Raw genomic sequence first — 25,305 nt, forward strand, 5'->3', positions numbered from 1 at the left:
AACATAATTTGTGATGAGTCCTCTTTGTGACTCAGCTCCAACTAGGTCATTGTATGATTCCCTCCACTTCTGGGTATTAAAGTCTCACCAAGCCTAGATGGCACCTCTAGCAGTCCTCAATACTTCCCAGTGGCTGGAAGGGGCCCAGGCCCTTCCTATACTGGGATCCAGTCCAGACACCCTTTAACCAGTAGCCACGGTCTACACAGTCACCGTCCATGCTGCTGGTTCTCTGGGTTGTTTCCAACTCTGCCTTTCTCAGGCTTTCTTTCTTCACAACTCCCCTGGGTTACTCTTCTTCTAGGGCTAGGATCCCAAATTTAATTTCACAGCTGGGTTTCCTTCTCCCACATCTGCCTGCTCCCAGAGAGTAAGTGAAGACCCTCTTGCTATAGCCCTTCACTACTAATAATTTCCTCCCTTTATTCCTTGCCCAGTCTTTGTTGTTTTATCACTGTCTTTTTCTCCCTCCCACCCACATTAGCCTGCACCATCAATTAGTATTTATAAATCTTCAGATGTAACAGTGAAGATTAATTGGCTTCTTCTGGGCCACTTTAACCCCTTCAAATAAGATGTGGGGTGAGTACCTCATCACAGATGGGTTATTTAGTAAACTACTGACTGCTGAACTCACTGAGTGTTCTGTTATTGACTGCAATGGGGTCGAGATTTCATCCATTATCTGTTTTGCCTTCTGTGTTTTCTAAATCGAGTTTCAGCCATAGGTCTGAAACACAAGATCTGAGTTCTTTCTCTAGCTTTGTGGAAGACTGTCTACATGATTGAGTGTGTATCTGTGACTTAGTTTCCAATATGTAAAATTGGTGTAATCGAGATGTTGTGTGGCTAACTCAATATCATTTTATGGTCCTTTAAAATATTTGAATGTCAGGGACCACAGCAATGAATTGGAAATAATCACTAAATAATATTTCCTTTTTCAGATGCCTCCACTAGTTATAAGCATTGTCAGCAGCTTTGCTTAGTGCTAGAAAAGGTCTGTTACTTTGAGTTTCATGCTGTGTATTTTAATTTGAAGATGAAAATATTATTTTTTTAAAAAAGTATTGTCCTACAGTACAGAGACAGAAATTTACTTATAATTTAAAAGCAAACAAAACCAGTCCATTGCAATTTTCCACTTTATTTTGAGGGAGAGAAAAAAATGGGACTATTAAATACTATATGAACTATTGATCAGGGCAACATATGTGAACTGGAACTATAGTACGTACTCTCAGATTTTCTTTGCTGCTGGTCAAATGAGTTCAGTGCCATTTTTTTCCAGTCTGCAAGCACTGTTGGTCTGGACAGTTATGTTTTTCAAATTGGACTTATTTTCCAGTTATATAAAACTCTACATCTACATTGTCGATTGAGTACATTAAGTTACTCCCCATGGTGCACAGCTGGAATCCATTCTTGCTGCAGTGTTTTGTTTTGTCCCATTTTTTTTCTACCCACGATGTTCCCACACACTAGCATAGCTTAGTTCTACAACAGAGAAGTATCTGTTTTTTCCCCCCACTGACACTTCTTAGAACATCTTAAATTGGCATGTTCTCTTTTGTCTTTTTAATACAAATTCAGTGGCAAACAGCTCTGCTTGCTTGCACGAACATTTCAAAGTACCCTGCTGACTAGCAAGACTGGTTTGAAAAGTTAGACACTTTTAGGCAGACTGTTTTCTTTGCTGCTTTGAAGAGAGGAGAGCTGTTTTGAGAAGAAGATGGGAGGAAGTATATGCTATCCAATATTAGTGTGTTAAAAGAAAGCATGGGGACACTAGTCTCAGTAGAGCTTCCTCGAAGATAAAAATGATAATACTGTTCTTTCTGATGCTTTAAAAATAAAATAACAAAACATAGTGTCCCTTAGGTGCTATCAAATATTAATGAAAATAAATAATTTGGACATACTAATATGTCCTTTGGGGGCAGGGACTGCTGTTTTCTTTGTTTGTACAGCTCCTAGCAAAATGGGATGCTGGTCTCGGTGTGATCTAGGTTTTATCGCAGTCTAAATGTTAAATAATACATACACATACGTAATACAATTAAGTGTTTCTTAGTATGGAATGGAAGGCTTTCTGCATGAACCTCCCTGTGCCATCTGTCATCAGCCAAATTAAAGACCACATCTAGGGGACTGCTCTGACTATTTGCAATGAATTGGTTAAGTGATCAACAAAATAAAACCAAAAAATATGTTCTGAATGTCCAAGTAGCATATGTTGGAGGGGCTAGAAGATGAATGTGAAAGGTATTTTTTGTATGTACTTGGATTCTATTCACATTTAAAAAAACAGACTTCAGTAGTACTTCTTGACACATTTTAAAAATAGTTATGCTAATAGAATGCTACACGGACCACTACTATCGTATGCCCAATAATTAATATATAGTCATTCGACAGTTGAAGACATGGTTAACATGTTTGATTTACTACCATGGTGCATCTGCATAGCACCCGAAACTCTAAATAAGATACACGATTTGCGCTACTCAAGCAGCAAATACAAAATAAAATAAGCAAGGTAGTGGATGGGCCAGAGCAGGATCTTTTGCAACACATTTCGCTTCTCCTGAAGAACCTGTTGAGGATTCAAAGCAGCAGCTAGAGAGGTCAGAGCTCCTTTAATGTGTTGTCCTATTTGATGTGAGAAAATGAAAGAGGTAACAGTCATTCTGTGACATTATGACACACAATCATTATTAGAAACAATAATTTTATGATAGCACCAAGTGATCCCCAACAAAATTAGGACCCCATTGCACTAGGCACTGTACAAACACCTAGGCTGTGTCTACATTGGTGTGATCTTGCACCAGAGCGGCCGTTTTTGCGCAAAAACATGCTGCCTGTCTACACTGGGAGGGAGTTCTTACACAAGAACACTGACGTTTTAATGTGTGAAATCAGTGCTTCTTGAGAAAGAACTCTGATGCTCCTGCTCATGAATAAGCCCTCTTGCGTAACTGTTCTTGCGCAAGAGGCCAGTGTAGACAGGCAACATGAATTTCTTGAACAAGAAAACCCCATGGTTAAAATGGCCGTCAGAGCTTTCTTGCACAAGAGAGCATCTACACTGGCACGAATGCTCTTGCGCAAAAGCACATGCCAGTGGATACGCTCTCTTGCGCAAATACTTTAACGTTAAAGAGTATTTGCGCAAGATCATGCCAATGTAGACGTAGCCATAGTGAGAAACAGTTTTTTCTCCGAAAAGCTTTCAGTATACATAAACAAGGGACTAGAAGTTGGGACTAAGGACAGGAACAGATAACCAATTAATGGTACCATACCAAATGATGCTTTACTGGTTAACTGGTGTCTAGGAACAGCCCCCCATCCGTGGCCTGCGTCAGGCAGAATGGTGACCTGGGACCAGGAGCTGGTGGCAGTCCCAGTGCCGGGACCAGGAGCCTTCCAGTGTCAGCATCCTCAGTCCCAGGTCCAGGAGCCTGCTTAGTCGGTGTCACGGCTCAATTCCCCCACCTGGCACTTTGAGTATAGATATGGGGGCTGGCTAGCAGAATAAACTCTGTAAGAAGCTGTCTCTCTAACTCCCAGAAACAAAGTGGTCCGGTCTCAGTTTCCCTGAAACCCCAAAAGAAAGATGGTCGGTTTGTTGCCACCTTCAAGTGTAAATAAAAAATAAATAAACAAAGCCATTTCCAGGGAAGAGACCACTTGAACTCCCCTCCCTGAGGTAAAGCTCTGCCCCTCCCCCCCTTGTTTTTGCTTAGAGTTGGGAAAACAAGCAGATGTAATCTTCAGAGAACAATGGGGCTCTGCTTCTCCCAGGTAATGCAGGCACATAGGTTTAAGGACACATACACAAAAATCAACCAATACCGGTTAACCAAAACAAAAAGAAAACACTTTTATTATTAAAACAAGACTACTGTTGCAAGCATAGTAAATGACTATGTGTTAAAAGCCATGGATTGAAATAGTCTCAGAGCAAATCCCTGGGCTGTTATCCTTAGTTACAAAAGAGAAAAACAATTGACCATCTCAGACATGATTCCAAACCCCCAAATAAGGAAAACAATAAAATCTGACGGGCTATCTAAACTTTTCCTTACTTACACATTTCAAGGAGTCAGTTCCTGGGAGAGCCCATCTCTTCTGCTACCTGGGGAAAAAACTTCTCTGGTCTAAAATCAAGGAAGAGAGAGGAAAAAAAACCCCAGCCCTTTCTTGGTTTGAGATTATCTGCATTTCCTTGGCTGAATGCCCAAAGCCCCCTCCCTCAGGTGCATCTCCAGAGTTGCTTAACCCTTTCCTCACTCTCCAGGTAAATCAGACTCTCCTTATTAGCTCCTATTCATGACTGTCAGTTAACTGATTAAACATTAGGTTAATCAAATGTTTAACTGGTAAACTGATTTGTAGGCTTTTACCTCCCTAGTTGGGACAGATTGAATTTGTGAGCCCTTACACTCAACTTGTTGGCATGCCTATGTAATGTGAAATTAGACTTCCTGTTCTAAAATGGAAATCTAAATGAAAAAATAACCAACAGTCTTTGAAAAGAAAGGCTGCCTGCGTTAAACAGCATTCAAATGCATGTTTATCAACTGTGATAAAATCCTTGCTCTAAAGCTGTACCGCTCACTAGTAACAAGCCTCAAGAGCTGGGTATGTGGCAGAAGTACACATGCATTTTGTGCAACTTCTGTGCTCTTCCAGTCAGCTCCATTCTCATGAGTCAGCAGGGAATTGAAGGTAACAAGTTTTCTTCTCTCTGAAGCACTTGGACCTTAACACTGTATCTTTATTGAACAACTTCTAACAATAGTTGTCTTTGTTTATGCAGATAATGGGTAAAACTGTGGTTCAACTTTTGCTCTGGGATGCACCACAGTTAATGATGTTGTATCTGTACAACTATAGGCAAAGTTTGATATTACATGATGATTAAGCAGGCTCTGCCTAAAAATAACAACAATTAATAATAAATATAATATATAAATAAAATACCTAGCTCTTATTTTTCACGAGTAGGTTTCAAAGTAGCTTATGTGTAAATTTAACACAGCATGCGTACGCATATATAAAATGTGTATATAAATAAAATATGTATGAACATGTGTACACAGTGTAAATACATATTTACAAAAAAGAGAGACAGGTATGCTGTAGTCCTTTTATGTTGCTATCTGTCACCTTCTCCAATACTCAGGTATTTTCACTAGCTTCTGTGCTGGAATTCTTTTTGTACTATACGTCAATCTCTTCTGACACTGGGCTCCCATCTGACAAAGCTATTTGCTGTACTCAGAGCAGAATGCCAGTCTTCACGTTGTGGCTAACTGATCACTGGCTTTTTTGTTATCAACAATACACAGCCTCAAGATGGAATAAGGAGACTCTAAGTCAAGTGGTTCTACAGCTGTTCATGATTCATTTGTGTTTGCAATGCTTACACTGTCTTTAGCATGTAGCCCTATTGTACATAGCAATAAATATCACTGAATGCTTGGAACAGAAATACAACAGGTATAACCACATAGATTTTAAAATGTAATAAAAATGGACTGTAATCTATAAAGAAGCAGCAAGCTGAGGGCTCAATACAATCTCAGCTATTGACTGACTGACTGTACAAATTGGACAAGCACCTAACCAATTGGATGCCTTACTCAAACAATATGTTTAACATGGGTTTAAAGTGAGCTGGAGAGTCACTAACTTATGTCAGAAAATAACTGTACTGTGACCACTGAGCTCTGTAATTAAATGGCACACAGGTTAATTGCAGGGACAGTCAGGAGAACAGAGTTAGAAGATCAAAAGGATTCAGCTGCATGATGTTTAATTCAGCTAGCACAGTATATCTAGGAGAAAGAAGAGAGTCATTAACAAAGGAGGTTCATAAATGTGCAATAGTTTCAACATCAGTTTTGACAAACTTTGAGGTTAAAGAACTTTATGTTCTTTAAAATTGGCCATTGATTAAACAGTCTAATACTAGATAAGGGGCTGACAGACATTGGTGAAAATCTCCAAACAGACCTGTACCCAACCCAAACTACTTCCTTCTGTGTTTATTTTTGTTAAATTGAATTGATAGCAATTTAACAAAAATATGTGGGGAAGTGTAACTGTTTCCTGGCATGAAAGGTTAATGTGAAAGCTTAACTCACCACATCACTTTGCCTCAGTAGATAATTTTTTTCTACACCTTGGCAAGGGGGCTATTTTGGGTACATGGGGGGGGGGGGGGGAGGGCAGCAGCCATGCGCTCCAGGACACAGCTTGCTTTTCAACCCATTCTCTGGACAATAAGGGAGTGAGGGAAAAGTACGTGCATTCCATGCATTCCTCTCGCACCTGGCCGTTGAAGGGAGTTCACCAGCCAATTGTGAGAGGAATGCACAGAATACAAGCACTTTCCCCTCATTCCTTTATCATGCGGGGAATGGGATGAAAAGCAAGCCGTGTCATGGAGCGCACGGCTGCTAGCCCATTCCCCATGTGCCCAAAATGGTGGCCTTGCACCTCCCTGGATTTGATCAGCATTTGGTGGGAAGTGGAATAGACTTGACTTAATGATTGCTCCTCATAGGACTGATACTCTTTAGTGCTTTTTGCATGATTCATCATTTAGACCTTGATTCAGCACTCTTGATAATCCTAGTGTGCAATAAATATGGCAGCTATGTACATTATAAACCCACAAAACAGACCCCCTACAACTATCAAAACAATACTGCACACACAGTTCCCTTCCTAAGGAGAGGATGACAGAGAGAACGAGCCACATGTGTCGATATTAGTCTTATTGATGCATGACCTATTGAAAAGTGCACAGATACGCCTATGATGAAAGTGGTATAAGAATCTATACAGAACAGTAGTTCAGAGAAAATGGAATACACAAAATGAAGTATTTGCAAGGCAAGATGGGTTATCTGCAATGGAGATGAAAATAAAGTGTACAAAGTTTCACAGATAAATTTACATATGTGATTCATAGAGCTGGAAGAGTCCTCAGGAGGTCATCAAGTCCAGTCCCCTTGCCAAGGCAGGACCAATTCCAACTAAATTTACCCAGCCAGGGCTTTGTCAAGCTGAGACTTAAAAACCTCTAGGGATGGACATTCTACCACCTCTCTAGGTAACCCATTTCAGTGCTTCAACACCCTCCTAGTGAAATAGTTTTTCCTAATATCCAACCTAGACCTCTCCAACTGTAACTTGAGACCATTGCTCCTTGTTCTGCCCTCTGTTACTACTGTGAACAGCCTTTCTCCATCCTCTTTGGAACCTCTCTTCAGGAAGTTGAAGGCTGCTATCAAATTCCCCCTCACTCTTCTGCAGACTAAACAAACCCAAATCCCTCAGTCTCTCCTCATAGGTCATACGCTCCAGCCCCCTAATTATTTTTGTCAGCCTCCGCTGGACCCTCTTCAATGCTCCACATCCTTTATATAGTGGGGGGCCCAGAACTGGACACAATACTCCAGAAGTGGCCTCACCAGAGCCGAATAAAGGGGAATAATCACTTTGCTGGATCTGCTGGCGATGCTCCTCCTAAAGCACCTTAATATGCCATTAGCCTTCTTGGCTACAAGGGCACACTGTTGACTTATATCCAGCTTCTCATCCACTGTAATCCCCAGGTTCTTTTCTGCAGAACTGCTCCTTAGACCAGGGGTGTCCAAACTTTTTTCAAAGAGGGCCAGATTTGATGAAGTGAACATGAGTGAGGGCCGACCATTTTGCCTGACATTCTTTGAACCATTAAAATTAAATGCAAATTAACTATTTTATGCAAAGTTTATTGCAAACGGCATACTTTTCATTTCGTCACATGGATGACAAATCTAAACAGGTGTTAAATCACTCTGCCTTTCATATCTGAAGGCCAGATGAAAAAAAAAAATCCAGGAAGCTGAAATATATGTCAGGAACATTGTAAAGTACATTACATATTATTGGTAATAAAGGTTGTCTGTCAACTTTTAAGTTAAAAAAATGTGAACAGGAACATAACACCAAGTATACATGTTGTGTCCAAATATATTTATAACTGATTTAGACCAACTGACAGTAACTGAGATTTTACAATGTATTCATCTCAATACATATGGATTCGTTGGGGGCCATAAAAGATAGATATTGACAATTACCTGGGGGGCCGTATTAAACCGGAACACGGGCCGCAATTGGCCCGCGGGCCGGACTTTGGACATGCCTGACTTAGACATTCCGTCCCCAGCCTGTAACAATGTTTGGGATTCTTCCGTCCCAAGTACAGGACTCTACACTTGTCCTTGTTCAACCTCATTAGATTTCTTTTGGCCCCAATCCTCTAATCTGTCTAGGTCACTCTGGATCCTATTACTGCCCTCCAGTGTATCTACCACTCCCCCTAGCTTAGTGTCATCTGCAAATTTGCTGAGGGTGCAATCCATGCCCTCATACTGGTCATTAATGAAGATGTTGAAAACCAATCCTAGAACAGATCCTTGGGGCACTCTGCTAGAAACCGACTGCCAATCTGACATCGAGCTGTTGATCACTACCCGTTGGGTCCGACAGTCTAGTCAGCTTTCTCTCCATCATACAGTCCATTTATCCAATCCATAGTCCCTTAACTTGCTGGCAAGAACATTGTGAGAGACCGTATCAAAAGCTTCAAAAAATGTCCAACGTTTTCAGTCACTAGAGAGCTTGGATTGCTTATTAAACCAAGTTTTTGGATGATACTTTGAGTAAGTTATTTTGCCCAGCTCTTCAGGTAACACAACTGTACTATGTTTTCAGATGTATTCAGATTTTAGAAGGTAGTAAACTTGTGAGAGTATTAGTAAGTGACCTTTCATCAGATTTCTGAAATCTAGATTGGAAAATGGAAAGGTGTTTGGTGGGGGCATTGCATTCTTCAATACATATATAGCCGTTAAAAGTTGGGTCTTTAGCTTTATTGCCTTAAAACGATTTAATATATAGTATATACATTTATGTTTGTGCTACTGAACTCATCTTGTTCTCACTTGTGTTGTTTTTTTCCAGGCTTGTTTCCAGCAGTTCTAAACTTGGCTGTCAATGCTATCATCACAACCAATGCTACCTGTGGGGAAAACGGTGCTGAAATGTATTGCAAACTGGCTGAACATGTACCTGGACAACCAACAAGAAATCCCCAATGTAGTATTTGTGATCAGAAAAGCAGGATTCCACATCGTACGTATGCAGTTTTGTTATATTAAAAGATATGCTCTTAAGAAAACAGTTCTGTGGGAGTTTTGTTCAGGTGAATCATTCCTATTTAGGGACTTCGTAAGCAGAAGACTGGCAATTGGGCAGGGGAGAAGAATAAACTCTAGTTCATTTACTTGATTACTGAGTAAAATAAATTTCCCTTGGCTAGCTTTGCAAAACTCTTGTCTATAAATTAAAATAAACTCTTCAGAACAAAGAGTGCCTAATACTGAGCAATTAAATCCATAATTAGAGGTTCTGCAGCTCCCACTGAGTTCGTATGAATTTGTGATTGCTTGACATACGTGAAAATTGGGCCATTTTATATAGGTACTTAATTTTAGGATTATGTCCTTAATTTAGGTACATGAATCTACAAGATTTGAGATTTGCAAATAGTTATACAAAATATTAATGTGTGGTTAAGGCCAATTTTATTTATCTTAAGCCTGTGATTCCACTCCCCACCTCCCATTGAGTTGAGAATTTCATTGACTGAACCCCAACCACCACTGAGAGTTTTAATTATACTTCATTTTTAACACTAAAATTGATAATTACTAAAATTATTACTATAGTTTTAAATACCATCTTCAGGATAAATCAGTTTTGAAGTATTAATTTATTATCATCAGGTGCCAGGATACTTTTGTGCCTCTAACAAGGGTAAGTGAATATAAGAAAGACTAGACCCTAGAAGAGCAATATGGTAGTAATCACATATTTTTAGCCCTTTAAGTAATGGAGGTGAACAGCATATCAGCAGCTATTCTCCATGGTAATTCTTGAAGAATTTCCTGTATGTTTAAAATCACATCCTCCATTTTGGGACTGGCCATATATTTTAATAATAACGCATAATCTGTAATAATTTACACAGGAAACCAAACAGTATGAGGAATAGATTTTAGGTTGCTGCATCACTGATCCTTGACAGCTAGACATCACAGCCTCATTTATATATTAAAACATCCAAACTATAGATCTGTGTTTCTTTCCCTCTTGTTAACCTGCAACTGTCTGGTTTTAGAATGTCTGTTCTTTCATAGCCAACCATATCTCAGTTTAAAATTTTCATAATGTTAATCTGGTACTGTGAAGTGCTTTAATGAGTCATCTCTGTTTAAATAATCAGAGTACAATGTAATGTAACCAGACTTTAAGTGATCCCCTTGGAATCTGAGAGTCTGGTGTGCCTCCCCTTAATTACTGTTAATAGCATGTGAAACCAAATTAAAAGGAACAGTGGGATGGGCTTATTCTATGTGTGAGATCCCCCTGGTCATTTATCAGTCAGGTTGGTCCTTGGAGTAGCTCTGCAGTCCCATCCCTTTTTCAAATGTATATTATTTTTCTCTCTCTTTAAATAGGGAAAACTTGCCAGCATTTAATCAATGTTTTCAAATTAATTATGAATGAACTTTCATAATGGGTATTATACTTAATCGTTCATTCATCTCCCAATCCTACTTTCCAGGACTAAATTTCATATCAGTTTGGCTGGAGGAGACTGATATCACATTTTCCAATTAGATAACTTCTATCACAGTCACCTAAGAGCCCTGAGCTGAATTTATGGATGATTTTCGCAAGCACGCATTTTAAGACAGGGGCTGTAATTATGATCAGAGTTGTTAGATTTGACAATGCCTGGAGCATGTGTGTGTGTGTGTGTGTTTTAAATATAGAGATAATGCTAATTGTCATGGTCCCTGGATAAGCTGCTCCTGCTAAGGCTTCCCCCTTTGCTCCCCCAGTTCTCTACATTTTTAGTGGCAGGCCTTGCCTCCACTTCTGTTTGGGAAGTGGCACAAACCCTCCCCAATTGGGTCTCTGGATTCCATCTCTTAGGTAGCCTGCCATGATACCTAGCAAGACCGATGGACTTGTGACCTGCAAGTGCTCTTGGATAGCAGTAGTATGCAGCAACATTTTCAGAGTATATTTTTTATTGATTTTTGAGTTTTTGTAGATGTCAAAAAATGTGGGTTTATACCACATGTATTGTGCATACATAATAGAATATACTATAGTGAATGATCTCTTTGCAATGTTCCCTGGTGCGAGCAGAATAAAGCACACATGGGAATCTTTAGTGTACATCAGCAAGATCTGCATGGGCAAATTAATGCACAAATTAATGGAGTGATGGGCAAACTAGGCTAGTGAGTGGGCTATGAAAGTGGCCCGCCTTCATTTCAATAAGCCGTAAGATTGTCGTAACCAAAATAGTCTCTTAGGACGGAGCAGTTTTACTAACTATACTTGTGTACCTAAAATTTGCAAGATATGCTATTTGAACTGTAGCAGCATTTTGATGGGATGAAGAGGGGGAAGTGCATGGTTCTCACAGTCAGGGCTCATCTAGACTACGCTAGAATGTCAAATGAGGATATGCAAATTCCACGGGAATTTGCATATCTTTTTACAATCTCACTTTCGAAAGCAGAGCTTTAGTTTAAAGTAGTTTAGTTTAGATTTGGCTTTTTCGGTGATCCCCCCCTTTGTCGAAAAGCCGTGTAAACCTACTTTTTTGAGGAAGAGCGGCTTTTCAACAGGGGGCGGGGGTTGCTGAAAAAGCCTCATCTAAACTACTTTCACTTTCGAAAGCTTTGCTTTTGAAAGTGAGATCATAAGAAGACATGCAAATTCCACAGGAACTGCATATCCTCTTTCAACACTCTAGCGTAGTCTAGATGAGCCCTCAATGTTTGCACAGTTAGCAAACAGTTAGCAAACTTCACATGCCCTTGTTTTACACGTGTGTCACTTTAGTAATACCAGTAGGGAAAAAAATTTGTGGGTGGAAACCAGTGGAATCTGGCAACCCAGCATGTGGGCAATGGTAAGCAAAATGTCTTGTGGGCTACATATAGAATCCCAATGGCCTGCAGGTTGCCCAGCACTGGATTAATGTGCTTTAGAAATCGCACCCTATAGAGCACATTATCCTACCTTCTAGATAAGCCTTTAGATACAAGTAACTCTATCTGGAGTTTTTACCATGTTTATTGACTAATTGGAAGTATTGATTGGTTAAAACCTAAAACCAGAAGCCCTACCTACTTTCTTATTTCCCTTAAGGTCCTAGGTAGACATTACTTAGCCTTGATGCCCCATTCTCTTGGGCTGTGTCTAGACTGCATCCCTTTTACGTAAAAGGGATGCAAATTAGACACATCGCAATTGCAAATGAAGCGGGGATTTAAATCACCCCCGCTTCATTTGCATAAACAAGCTGCTGCTTTTTTCCAGCTCGGGGCTTTGCCGGAAAAAAGCTCCAGTCTAGACGGGGATCTTTCGGAAAATAAAGCCTTTTCCGAAAGATCCCTTATTCCTTTTTTTGTAGCTATGCCTTTGGGGACCAGACTGGAGCCACTTGCTGCAGCAAGCTCTCTCTCTTGCTCTCTTTCTTTCTCTCTCTCAGCTTGTGATCCTTCCCTTCTTGGCCTATTCTTTAAACCTGGCTATTGTGTTTGATGGAAGTCTTCTCTGGGATGTTGTTTTACACTCCCCGCTTAATTTCTTTAACAATATAACTACACATTGAAGCAAACATTTCCCAGTTACCCACACCAATAATACCTCTATTTGTACCACTAATATTATACCAAGCAAATGCTAGTGCCCACTAGTGCCACTGAGTCATTTGATATTTAAATACACTTCTAACATTTGCAATTTGAAGGACTGACACCTCCCCTCACTCCCACAAAACACTTTAATTGTTTCTTTAAATACGTTCAGACATTCTGGCTTTCATTAATGAGGCAGGATTCCTGTCTTCCAACTGACGTGATACGAAACCACAGAAAATAGACTTTCAATCTGGTGAGTTAACTTAAAAACAAATAAATGGCCGGCAAACTCTCCAGTTTGATTTAGTCCCCTAGAAATCTAAGAACAATAAATGACTCCTTTTTCTTCCCATTTTATATATCTAGCAGTGCATTTTTAGGAAGCCATTCTAGACAAAAGGGTAACATTTATCAGGTGCTTGATACCTCAAGAATAATACATTCTCTGACTGGGTATAATATCTTCTATATCTAGCAGCTGAATGAAGGAGACGTATTGTTTTTGAAATACCTTCTGACTTTTCATTCTTAGAATTAGTCTTGCTCCTGGGTAAATCAGTGATTTCTGTAGGTGCAGATGCTTCTGCATTGAAGGCAGGCTACTATCCTGTATGCACAGGAGCAGAGCCTCCTGAAACATGTAGAGTGAAAATGCTTTTTTTGCAATTACTAAATGACATTTACCTGAATTCATAGGCTATGTTTACAGTACAAGGTATTTGCGCAAAACCCAGCAGAGCGTCCACACCTCAAGCGTGTTTTTGCGCAAGAAAATTGGCAGAACAGAGGGCTTTTGCCAGTACAGTTATTCCTCTCCCCACGAGGAATAACTCTTCTTTGCGCTACAACTCTTGTGCAGAAAGGCAGGTGTGGCATTGTGAATGGCCATCAGAGCTTTCCTGCGCAAGAGTTTCCATGCAGTGTGGACTCTTTCTTGCACGAAAGCACTTCACTTTTGCGATACATTTTGAGGTCTGGATGCACTTTTGTGCAAGAAGTTTTTGCGGTAGATCTCTTCCGCAAAAGGCTTCTTGCGCAAAAACCCTGCAGTGTAGACTAAGCCAAAGAGTGCAAGCAAACCCCCTCACCTTCTGAGTACCATAAGAGGGCCTAAATAGTTCATAGGGTCTTGAGGACAACCTTTTATAGTAGAATGAATTTTACTTAGCAGTTTGCTATTCATATTAACACTCAGATAACACAGTGATGATCCCTGGATTAGCTCTGTGTAGAATAAAATGGAATTTATTTCTGCATGAAAACTGCTTGATTGCCTATGCCATCCAAACACATATATTAGCAAAACCAACCACAGTAATTTCTCCTTCTCCTGTCTTCAAGTCCCAAATTCCTGGTTTGTGTTCGTCACACTGGCTCACACTCCTGATCTCAAACTATGTGCCTGGAAATGCTGGTTTAGTTGACTGTGATACCCTTGGAAGTTGCAAGGAAAACATAATATTAAATTCAGGCCTTTTTTCAAAAGTGAAAGACAAACAGATGATTGGTTATTTTGTTTTAATGTGCTATTTTCTCTCTTTAAGTCTGTGCTTGTATTCTGTTACAGATTTGGAGGTTTAAAAAGTCTTTTTTATACTTCATAATAAAGGTTTGCAGTTCACCATTAGAACAGATTGCAATCTGTGCCATAAAACCAACAAACTCATGGAAGTTCTTTTATGTACAGTATTCTACTCACATGCTGTTTTGACTAAATGCTACCACCAAACCACTGCTGGCTATTCTAAAGATGTTTTTCTTTTGCATATTGCCAATGGTCCCATAGAACGCCACCCAATAACTAATGCAATTGATGGGAAGAACACTTGGTGGCAGAGTCCCAGTATCCAGAATGGAATAGAATATCATCATGTTACAATTACACTGGACCTTCGACAGGTACTGTTTGTTTTTTATGTCTGCAAACCTTTCTTACTTGCATAAATGCAGTCTTACTCATCACTCCTTATTTTGTCAGTGATGTTTTTGGAGCGTAAAGATACTCCCTGATTCATTATTGCATACTTAGTTATTATAATGGCGGATGCACTATGTAGCTTATTCCTTGTAGCATACTGCATGACTATTTTTTTTAAATCAGATTTCAGGTTATTTGCTTTTAAGACACATTTTGAATTAGTGTAAGTATTCAGTGTTTGTTTTAGCTATAAGTTGGATCTTTAGGATTAAGTCTAATTAAAAATGGTGTATATGGGGGAAGAAAATGTATCAAAGGATTAACAGTAGGTTTAAAATGCTTCATTTAAAAATTGGTAAAATAATAAAGCATGCAGAATGTCTTTAGCTCTGGTAAAGATAGGTGCACTTAAAGGTTGTGGGATTTGTTTTTGTTTTTGTTTTGGGTTTTTTTGGGCTATCATGGCCCTTATATAAATTGCTTCTCCTTACTGAAAGCTCTGTAAGCTGTCAGTTGGTTTTAAATTAAACCTGGGATACTTGGAAAGTTAACAAGGCCCGTTGCATTTGCATAGACTCAATAGGTGTAGCCTCAGGTTTCATGTTACATCTTCTGCCAATCATTTCTGCCTCCTGACAGCTGTAGTTTTCTAGTATACAGTTATTTGATGCTCACAAATTTGCTGGATTATACCAGACTTGTAAGCAAAAAGATTTTGGGTGCTGGAGGAGAAATAGTTTTATTTATATTGTGCTAATGCAAATACAGAGTAACTATCCATCATCAGAAATACCCCTCATGCTATTAGATTTACCACTCTGCTACTGATAACAGAAATTAAAGATGGACTAGATAATCCAGTAGGCTTTGACCTTATCCTCAAGACAATGGAATATTGTCACTAGGTCCCCTTAGATTCCTCTTTTTTCTGTGGTCTATTGGCTCGAGCCATACACCAAGATGATTTATAGGATGGGCTAATGTAAGGAAAATTCAATTATTTTTTTCCTTGGTAAAAGCAAAAGGGAGTGTCTTGGGTAAATAGTACCCTCCCTCTCCCCTGATATCCCCCTTCTTTATAGCTAAGTGTGCAGAGATCCTCCCCATGACCCCTGATTCGATCTATTTTAATCCCCGGATGCATGGCCAGATTAAGAAAGGGGCTTTAGGGGCTGCAACTGAGAGCCCTAACTAAGGGAGCGGGGGCTTAGCTCAGGGCCTTGGGCCTACCTGCAGATACCAAGAGAATATTTCAGTTAGCACACTGTAATTGCTATATTACTCTGCTTAAGTTAAAAAAAAAAAGTGTGTAATGATGTGCAAGAGGAAGATTGTACTGTTATCCTAGTCCATGGTCACTGCCCTTCCATTCCCTACCAGCCTTCACAGAAGTGGGGAAAGTTGTGCAGCCTGTGCTCTCCCTGTGCTCTGGCTGGCAATGTGAGTAGTCAGTGCAATGAAGGAGAGAGCTTATGCTCCTTGTCATCTTGTATAGGCCAAGGTATAATTTTATCACCCAACAGCAGTGATACATATCAATATGCTTGGCTATAAGATGTCGAGTATATAGCTCTATAATATATAAGAAGTGTTTTTCTTTGCATACAGAGAGCGATGGACTTCAATAAAGTATTTAGTAAAACATGAGATGTCAGTTACAGCTAGGATATCAGTCTTCACCATGAATGGATGAAGGTCACAAGATGCCTCTGAGGCTTTACTTAAAAAGGTTTTGCTCTTTATCTTCATTGGCAAACATGAAATTCAGTGATTGCCAGTGATTTTATTGAAGTATACTTGCTGTGCAGAAAATGTGTAACTTTTTTGAAACAGATTTGTCACATGTTATTTCTGCAAGTAATGGACTGTAAATTGCAGGAACACATTAGCAGGGTGTGCTATTACTAATAATTATGACACTACATGGAGTGCTTTTAGCAAATTCTACTTTTATGAAAAAAATTAGGAAAATAATTACTATTTCCTTCTTTAAATAATTCCATACTGTTTAGTGAAGCTTTATTATTTTTCTATTATGACTGTACTGCATAATAAAGTAATGGTGCATCATAGTAATAACGAATAAGTTATTTGCAGAAGTGACACATTTTTAACTTAGAAAAAGCAGGATTATTATAGTTCATTTTAGAAAAGCAATTATGTTCTTTTTGCATTAATTAGAGAAAAAGGGTAAAATATTTTTAAAAGCACTTAAAACTTAATGGGATTAGGCTCCTTATTCACTTAGGTATTGAAAATTTTACTCGTATTGCCTGTGGTGAGAGTGTGTTTTAGGAATCAAGATTTCTGGATTCTTCTTGTGACTTGGCTACTAATTTTAGGTAGTAGCTTGGATGGTCATATACAGTAAACTTCTGATAATCTGTCACCTTTAGGACCCAGAGGGTGCTGGGTTATCAGATATGCTGGACTATCGGAAGGGGGGGCTATGAGGGGTCTGGGGTGGAGTGGGGGGGATACGCCCCTTGGCGCTGCAGGACCAACCCGGCAGCACCCCAGCTGCTCTGCCTCAGACTTCCCCAAGTCAGCCGCTGCTGGTCAGTTTCAGCAGCGGCTGAGTTGGGGAAGCCGGGGGCAGAGCAGCTCCAACTGTCCAGCTTCCCGGAGCACTTCCAGGTTCCAGATGGTTCTGGACCATCAGGAGTGCTGGACCAGTGGAGTTTTACTGTAACTTCTGCCTGCGAGAATTTTCATTGGTAAAATGGTGAGTACATTGTCCTTTAACTCACAAGAGTGTTTTGTTGCACAAATCATATTTATAAAGCATTTTGAGATTGATGTATAAATACTTTTATAAGATTTATTTTTAGTTACGATTAATAGGTGATCAAAAATATTAATTCAATGGAATTTGGTGAATGTAACTGTGCTATGTGTATAGACTATTCATATGGCAAGTTTATCTGGAGTAAAAGCACCTTTTGAATTGGGCTGGCCTAGGAGTGTAGCAAGAATTATGAACTGGATTTCAGGTGGACCCTTTATTCTGTGTATTGGGAGCACAATATCTATGAAACATGCAACATATAGGAACAAGGAGTGTTTTGCCTCCTAGCTCTGTGTCAGAATTGGGGTTTTAGTTTTGGGAGCAAGGGGTAGTTTTGCATATAGCTTGATCATGTAGCCAAGGAGATTCTGATTCAATGAGATCAGTTCCGGCACAATGGAAATATTTTTTGAGGAAGGGCATAGGAAGGACACAGGAAAAAATTGGAAATGTGTGAACTTTCATGGAGAACTGGGGCTGCAAATTCTACTCCCTGGGCTATTGATCCCCCTAACTCCCCTAGTGGCTTGAGACAGAAGAAGCTGCTGTGAAAGATTAGCAGGGTTTCTACAGGTAAAACTGTCAAGTCCACAGGGAAGCTGAGAGTTGGTTGGAGGTGAGATAGTTATCCCCTCTAGTTCTGGTCCTAGAACAGAAAAAACAACAACGTAACTTGAAATTTTTAAAATCTCAAAAGATTTCTTTCAAATTTGGTATAAAAATAAGCTAGGGTCCCTAGTTAAGCTCCCTGTTTCCTTCACTATTTTACATCAAACAAATTTTGAAAAACTTTCTGCTCCATTGTACATGATCTGAGTTGTATTTTAATTGCTAGTGCCTTAAGAGTGTAAGCTTTCAGAGATGGGGACTTAATAACTCAAATGGCACATCTACTGTTCTGAACAGTGCAGTGTACACCATATAGAACTGTGTAAAAAATAGGATGGGAGTGAGAGAGGAACATATTACTTCATCTGAAGCAGTTCTCCCATCCCCAGCTATGAAACACGAACAGCACTTTCAAGGATGTGTACACTGAACTCTTTATTTCAGGATTTTGTGTTGCCCAAACACCACTTTGAAGATTTTGATCTAGTTCAGTATAATCTTTCATGAAGTGAACCAGTTGAATTTCTTTCAGAACAGACCAGTTGATTGCTCATGAGTAAAACCACAGAAAAATGAACTTCTCCCTTATTATTCAGCTCTTCCATGAACTTAATAGGAATGGTGACAAGAAGGAGAAAATTGCAAAAGGGAGAGTTATGTGTTTGGTTTATATACATGATATTGCAGAAATGGGATGCTGTGTACTGAAAAGAGACATGATGGAACTAAGCAACTGTGACAATTTAAACGGAGAGAGGCTGGAATATGAAAACAACAGGATGGAACTCAAGCTAGTACTATAAAAACTCAGTATAGCAACCAGTGGGAAAAGCTCCTTAGAGACAGTACTGTCACTAGAAAGCAGTGTTATGCTTAAAAGAAGCACACGGGATCTTTTTCAGGGGGACAAGGCAACACGCCACATTTATTGATAATATAACAAAGTAGCATATGCATTCACACACACACACACCCCACCCTCCCACCCCGATGGAATAGCTACCAGTCGGGCCAGATAGGTCGGGTGCGAGGAAAGAGCTGGGTTCATGTCAGTCTGGACTGATGCCCTTCCTGGTCTTGATCTTATCAGGACAGAACCCGAAGAACCATACAAGACACCCTTTCTTTAACCGGACTTTCCTTCCATGCAAGTCTATGCATTTTGCCTTGTCAGGCCTTAATCGGTCATTCAGCATCACAATCAATCTTCCTATGACGTGCTTATTGGGAAGACATTGTTCTCGCAGTCATCTGATATCAGTATGCTGACAACGCCTTGGGGGTGTTGTCTTTCCAGCGAAAGTTGTTATTGGTTCCCTATCAAGGGGTGCTTGCCTCTAGCTTCATGGTTCGTCAATCTGCTCGGGTAGTATGTGTCTTCTGAGTTCTTTCACTTAGTTGATAATTATTTGGTGCTTCTAAGTCCTCAGCCCCTCCTCTGACCATTTGAGCATGCAGTAGCCTTCACACTTATCTCTCCTAAAACATTCTCTTGCTCATTCACACATACAGAATATTTACAGAATTGCAGCATGGAACAAAGGGGTACTTCTAAGTCACTTCAACTAAGTTACAAAGTCTTTAAACATTAAACTTCTTTCTATCTACTACAAGGCCTTACTAACACTAACATCACTATGTATTATAATATTCCATCCCTTTACTTTAACATGCTAACGTCAAACAGAGCTGGAGCTAAATTAACAAAGCTACCTGGCCCTATGTGAGGCCTACATCTTGTATGTAAGTTTAATCCAAACCTTTTGCTATAAGGGTATGTCTACACTACCCTCCTAGTTCGAACTAGGAGGGTAATGTAGGCATACCGCACTTGCAAATGAAGCCCGGCATTTGAATTTCCCGGGCTTCATTTGCATAAGCGGGGCGCCGCCATTTTTAAAACCCCGCTCGTTCGAACCCCGTGCAGCGCGGCTACACGGGGCACGAACTAGGTAGTTCGAACTAGGCTTCCTAATTCGAACTACCGTTACTCCTCATTCCACGAGGAGTAACAGTAGTTCGAACTAGGAAGCCTAGTTCGAACTACCTAGTTCGTGCCCCGTGTAGCCGCGCTGCACGGGGTTTGAACGAGCGGGGTTTTAAAAATGGCGGCGCCCCGCTTATGAAAATGAAGCCCGGGAAATTCAAATCCCGGGCTTCATTTGCAAGTGCGATATGCCTACATTACCCCGCTAGTTCGAACTAGCGGGGTAGTGTAGACATACCCTAACATACATTTATTACAACTGATTTATTAGTTACAAAATTCCAATTCCAGCGCTACAGTAGGATGAAATCAAAGCAAAAATTTCTACAAAACAACCACCACATAGAAAAAGTTATTGTGGAGAAAGGTCTTAATGGAAAGAGATCTGTGTAAAAATTCTAGAATCATAGAACTGGAAGGGACCTCAGGAGGTGGTCAAGTTTAGTCCCCTGCCCTCATGGGCAAGATTTTCCTCTTAATGCCCAGCTTAAATCTCCCTTACTGCAGTTTAAGCCCCCATTGCTTCTTGTCCTATCCTCAGTGGTTAAGGAGAATATTTTTTCTCCCTTCTCCTTGCATCTATTTTTTATATATGTGAAAGCTATTATCATGTTCCCTCTCATTCTCCTCTTTTCCAGACTAAAGAACCACAAATTTTTCAGTGTTCCCTCATAAGTCATGTTTTCAAGATCTTTAATATTTCTGTTGCCTTTCTCTGGACATTTTCCAATTTGTCCACATCTTTCCTGAAACGTGATGCCCAGAACTGGACACAGAATTCCAGTTAAGGCTTAATCATTGAAGAGTAGAGTGAAAGAATTTATCGTTTATTGTTTACAACACTCCTGTTAATACATCCTAGAACAATGTTTGATATTTTTTTGTAGCAGTGTCCCACTGTTGACTCCTGTTTAGCTTGTGGTACTATGACCCCAGATCCCTTTACACAATACTCCTTCCTAGGCAGTTGTTTCCCATTCAGTATGTGTGCAACTGATTGTCCTTTCCTCAGTAGAGTACTTTGCATTTGTCCTTATTGAATTTCATCCTGTTTACCTCAGACCATTTCTCCGGTTTGTCCAGATCATTTTGAATTATGACCCTATCCTCCAAAGCATTTGAAACCCCTCCCACCTTGGTGTCATCTGCAAACTTAATAAGGTACTTTATATGCCACTGTCTAAATTATTGATGAAGATATTGAACAGAACTAGACAACTGGTCCCAAAACTGATCCCTGCGGAACCCCACTCATTATGCCCTTCCAGCATGACTTTGAACCATTGATAACTACTCTCTGGGAACCGTTATCCAACCATTTATGCACCCACCTTTTAGTAGCTTCATCTAGGTTGTATTTCCCTAGTTCATTAATCATCTCATCCTTTTCGATTACTAACATTTTGAAAAGGACAAAGTATGACCCTTAGAAACAGAATATGATACTCTCTTTAAGGTAATTTTTCACAGCTGTATTTTGGAGTCCACATGTAAAAAATAGGCAGTTTCACAGTTTTGTTACAGTGCTTTTGATTTTCTGAGTTTTGCAAAGCTTAAGCATTTAGTTTTGTATGCAATGGAGTTGTTTATGTTTCTGCAGCTGTGTTTTAAAATGTGTCTGTAATATGGGCTATATATGAGTTTGAACATTTGGGACCATATTTAAACTCATCTAAGACAAATATGAACATTGGTGTTTTGTGAGTACCCAGCCTAATCAAAAAATATCAGAATCCAAGTTAAGTAATGAGCCTGTGGCTATTAATATGTATCTACCCCTGAGCTATGTTCCAACATGGCCTGGCATAGTGTTATTGCTATTCCATGCTGGGGAAAAAAACTTTCTGTGAAAGGGCTAGCATAATCACTCTTCCTTAACTTGTACCCCTGTAAAATCTGACAGGACCTATTGGCTGCTTATGGAAGGGTCTGTATTCCCATAATGCACATAGCAGAAGAAATCCTGGGGTGAGGTTCAGTTGTTCTTTAGAGCTCTTGATAGGGTTGCCAGATGGTTTCAACAAAAATACCGGAGACGCTTGATATTACATCACAATCTACATTACATCTTATTTAGTAAATACTGGACATTTATTTTTTCTCATTTATATTTTCTCAATTTGTTTCCTGAACAAAAAGCTCAAATACTGGACTGTCCAGTTCAAAACCGGACACCTGGCAACCCTAGCTCTTGAACAACAGAGAAAAAAACGGTCACATGTACTTTACTGAGTTTAGGTTCAGACACAATCTTTTTAAACTTGAGTGCCTAAAATTGGGCATATAAGCATCTATTTACATATCAGGATGAGGCCTAGTTTTCAGAGCAGCTCCTGTAGAAGCTGATGGAAGTAGTGGGTACTCAGGGGCATGTTGAGATACTGATGTGCCCAAATGTCAGTGCATGAAATTAAACTCCTAAATCTGTACTTGAAGAGCTGCAGCTAAAGTTTTGGCCTTTGTGCTGTCCTATCTCTAATCACAGCTGTAATTCTGTACGAACTGTGTGTGCCATATAATTAAGTGCCAGAAGTTATTAAACCAGTGTGTGTCCACTTATTTCTCTCCTAAAAGAGATATAACCCACTTTTTTTAATCCTAAATCTTAACAGTTGCATTGAAGTGGTAGCATTATTTTAGATAAAAGATAAAGCCAGCGGGTTCCACTTAACCCAAAACCAGAGTGTAACGAAATATGGATTGAATCAAATCCTCATTGTGCACCTCATTATCAATAAATGCCATTCTCTATTATTCCTTTTCCACCCTAAACACTGGGATAAAGAGAGCAAAATCAACGGAGTCAATCCTGGGACACAAAAAGGAGGGCTTGGGAAAGAGAGAGCACTAAGTTTAGAACATTGAAAGACATCTGGCAAATTCAGCCAAGGCCCGCAGGCTTTATTTTATATAGGATTTTTTTTTACATTGTAGTAGATGTGAATTTAAGCCATGTTTGTTTGAAATATTATAGTATTTGAAAATTTGGATTGTTTAAGGTTCTAGCGAGTAAGCCTTTGATTCTTGTATACATGAAAGCACCTTCACACCAATGTGAACACATAAAGGGTTTTCAACTGGATATGAATTAGCCAGGATGAGTAGGAATAGTGTCCCTAGCCTTTGTTTGTCTGGATATGGGTGACGGGAGAGGGATCTCGTGAGGATCTTGTGTTCCCTCTCTCTGGGGCATCTGGTATCGGCCCTTGTTGGCAGACAGGATACAAGGCTAGATGGACCTGTTGGTCTGACCCAGTATGGCCGTTCTTCTGTTGAATTATGTTTATTATACTTATTCCTACTTTAAGACTTTTATTTTTCCAGAATGGTGAAAAAGGGGTCTCGAGTAAAAAAATGAGGTCCCTGTTTCTAAGCAACGTCCAGCCAAATTTCACATACATGAGAAACTTTGTGAAGGAGTTGAATGTTTGGTTGCTTATCAGAATTTAAGCTGAACTCTGATCCTTTTCAGAGTTGCCCATTGCTAGTTTAGGTTTGTGCTTTGCTGGTACTAAGGGACATGTACAAGGTAGTGCCTGGTTTTCAAGGACTTTTTCTCTGAAATATTTGCCACTAGAGCTGAAGTTATTTTATAATTGTGCGCATTGTTTCAGATCATTTAAAGCAATTTTGTCATCAGCTTCCAATAACAAATATACAGAGGAAATATAATTATTAAAATATTTTAAAAACAAACAGAACTGTGGTGTTTTGACAATATAGATTTCTAATCATTACCTGTGTAATGTGTATAGTATCTAGCATATCCTATAATTTTTTCCTCTGTTTAAAATGCAAAAAGTGTGCCTGAACAAATTAAAAACAATGAACATTCTTTGCTAGCAGATGTCAACCCAGGTAGATTCCTGCCCTGGAACAATACTTAGTTTCCCTACACTTCTTCCCCTTAGATAGATGTCCAAGTAAATACATTAACCTTTCACCAAGGCTGACAGATGCAGGCTCTTCCATAGCAGCATGGAAGAGAAGTTCTAGAGCAGAGGACTCTCCAAGAGAGATTCTTGTATTTTAATGGCTGAATGCTTAAGACATGGATGTCAGTAAAACCCATCCAGTTGATCTTTGCTTTTGTAACAGTACATAAGAAAGCTGGGTTTCTCTTGGATAGCCAAGAGCCAAAACATACCTATGAAAGTCATACTTTTCAAATACAACCTAAGTTGGTTAGGAAGCAAATAGATTACTTGAAGAAGAGCTGTGATATCCTCCATGAACAGAAAACATAGCTAACTTGTTAGGTGATTGGGTTACCAATAAATCTCTTCTGAATTATGCCCTCCCATCTGTTGAACTCATTACTGAGTCCGATTGTGCAATTTTTATTGCCTTGTGGTCTGGAAGATTTCTTACTGACCTGTTTTTCTCATCCTCACATTGGAACACATAGGGACAAAGAACAAAAATGCTTCAGAATTTCCAGAAAGAGAAACCCTTTCAGTTTCTTGTTTCATTCCTCCTACCCTCAGGTGACAGAAGTATTGATTAACGTTATTTTCCTTTTTCCCATTCTGGCTGTTGCTATAGGGTCTTTCTATCAGTGATCAGATAGTTTCAGGGTCCATGTCCTGGATACTGTGTTGTATCTCTGTCTAAATCCTGGATGATACACTGAGACCTAATGAACCCTCTCTTCACAGCCTGCACACTATTGTACTAATATTTCTCCAAAATATGCCTGGTGGGGTATCATTTGAAACTAATTAGTTACTAATCAATAATATAATAAAACATGTAGCAACAATATACAGTATGTAAAATATGAACATATGCTGAAATTATGACTGAAATTTGTTTAGCAGACACATCAATAGAGATATTCCTGTTCCTCAAAGACAAAGGTCAAGCAAATGCCTTCACCAGGTGATATCAAAGTTGATTGGCAATCACCTGTCAAGTGGCCATTCTTTAGCAACAGAAGGGAGCAGGAACAGATCAGTAACCAAAAACTATGGAGCCTCTTTCACCACAAGACTCCCTATCGTTGTCCTCACAATGAGAAGGAATTCGATGTAGTGTAACCCTCAGGAAAATGCTTTTCAAAAGGTGACCAGACTATAAAAGTAGGATAAAAAAAACAACACACATTTTATCTTTCTTTCTCTCCCCATCTCTCTCTTGCTGTCTTTCACCTGAGGAGACAAAGGAACTAGCTTTTGGATGTGGGGAGGTATTCTGACCTGCA

At 39.5% G+C, this 25,305-nt stretch overlaps 1 protein-coding gene across 6 annotated transcripts in view; it reads left to right on the forward strand.

The window, feature by feature from the left end:
- Window positions 1–25,305, forward strand: part of LAMA2 (laminin subunit alpha 2) — a 502,508-nt gene that overhangs the window by 137,515 nt on the left and 339,688 nt on the right. For all 6 annotated transcript variants that reach the window (XM_075924144.1, XM_075924139.1, XM_075924141.1 and 3 more), the window contains exons 2-3: window positions 9,034–9,204; window positions 14,587–14,699. In XM_075924144.1, coding sequence (XP_075780259.1) covers window positions 9,034–9,204; window positions 14,587–14,699 — 284 coding nt within the window. The remainder of the gene's footprint in view (window positions 1–9,033; window positions 9,205–14,586; window positions 14,700–25,305) is intronic.

This window comes from Pelodiscus sinensis, chromosome 3, assembly GCF_049634645.1.
Source record: "Pelodiscus sinensis isolate JC-2024 chromosome 3, ASM4963464v1, whole genome shotgun sequence".
NCBI classification, from domain to species: Eukaryota; Metazoa; Chordata; order Testudines; family Trionychidae; genus Pelodiscus; species Pelodiscus sinensis.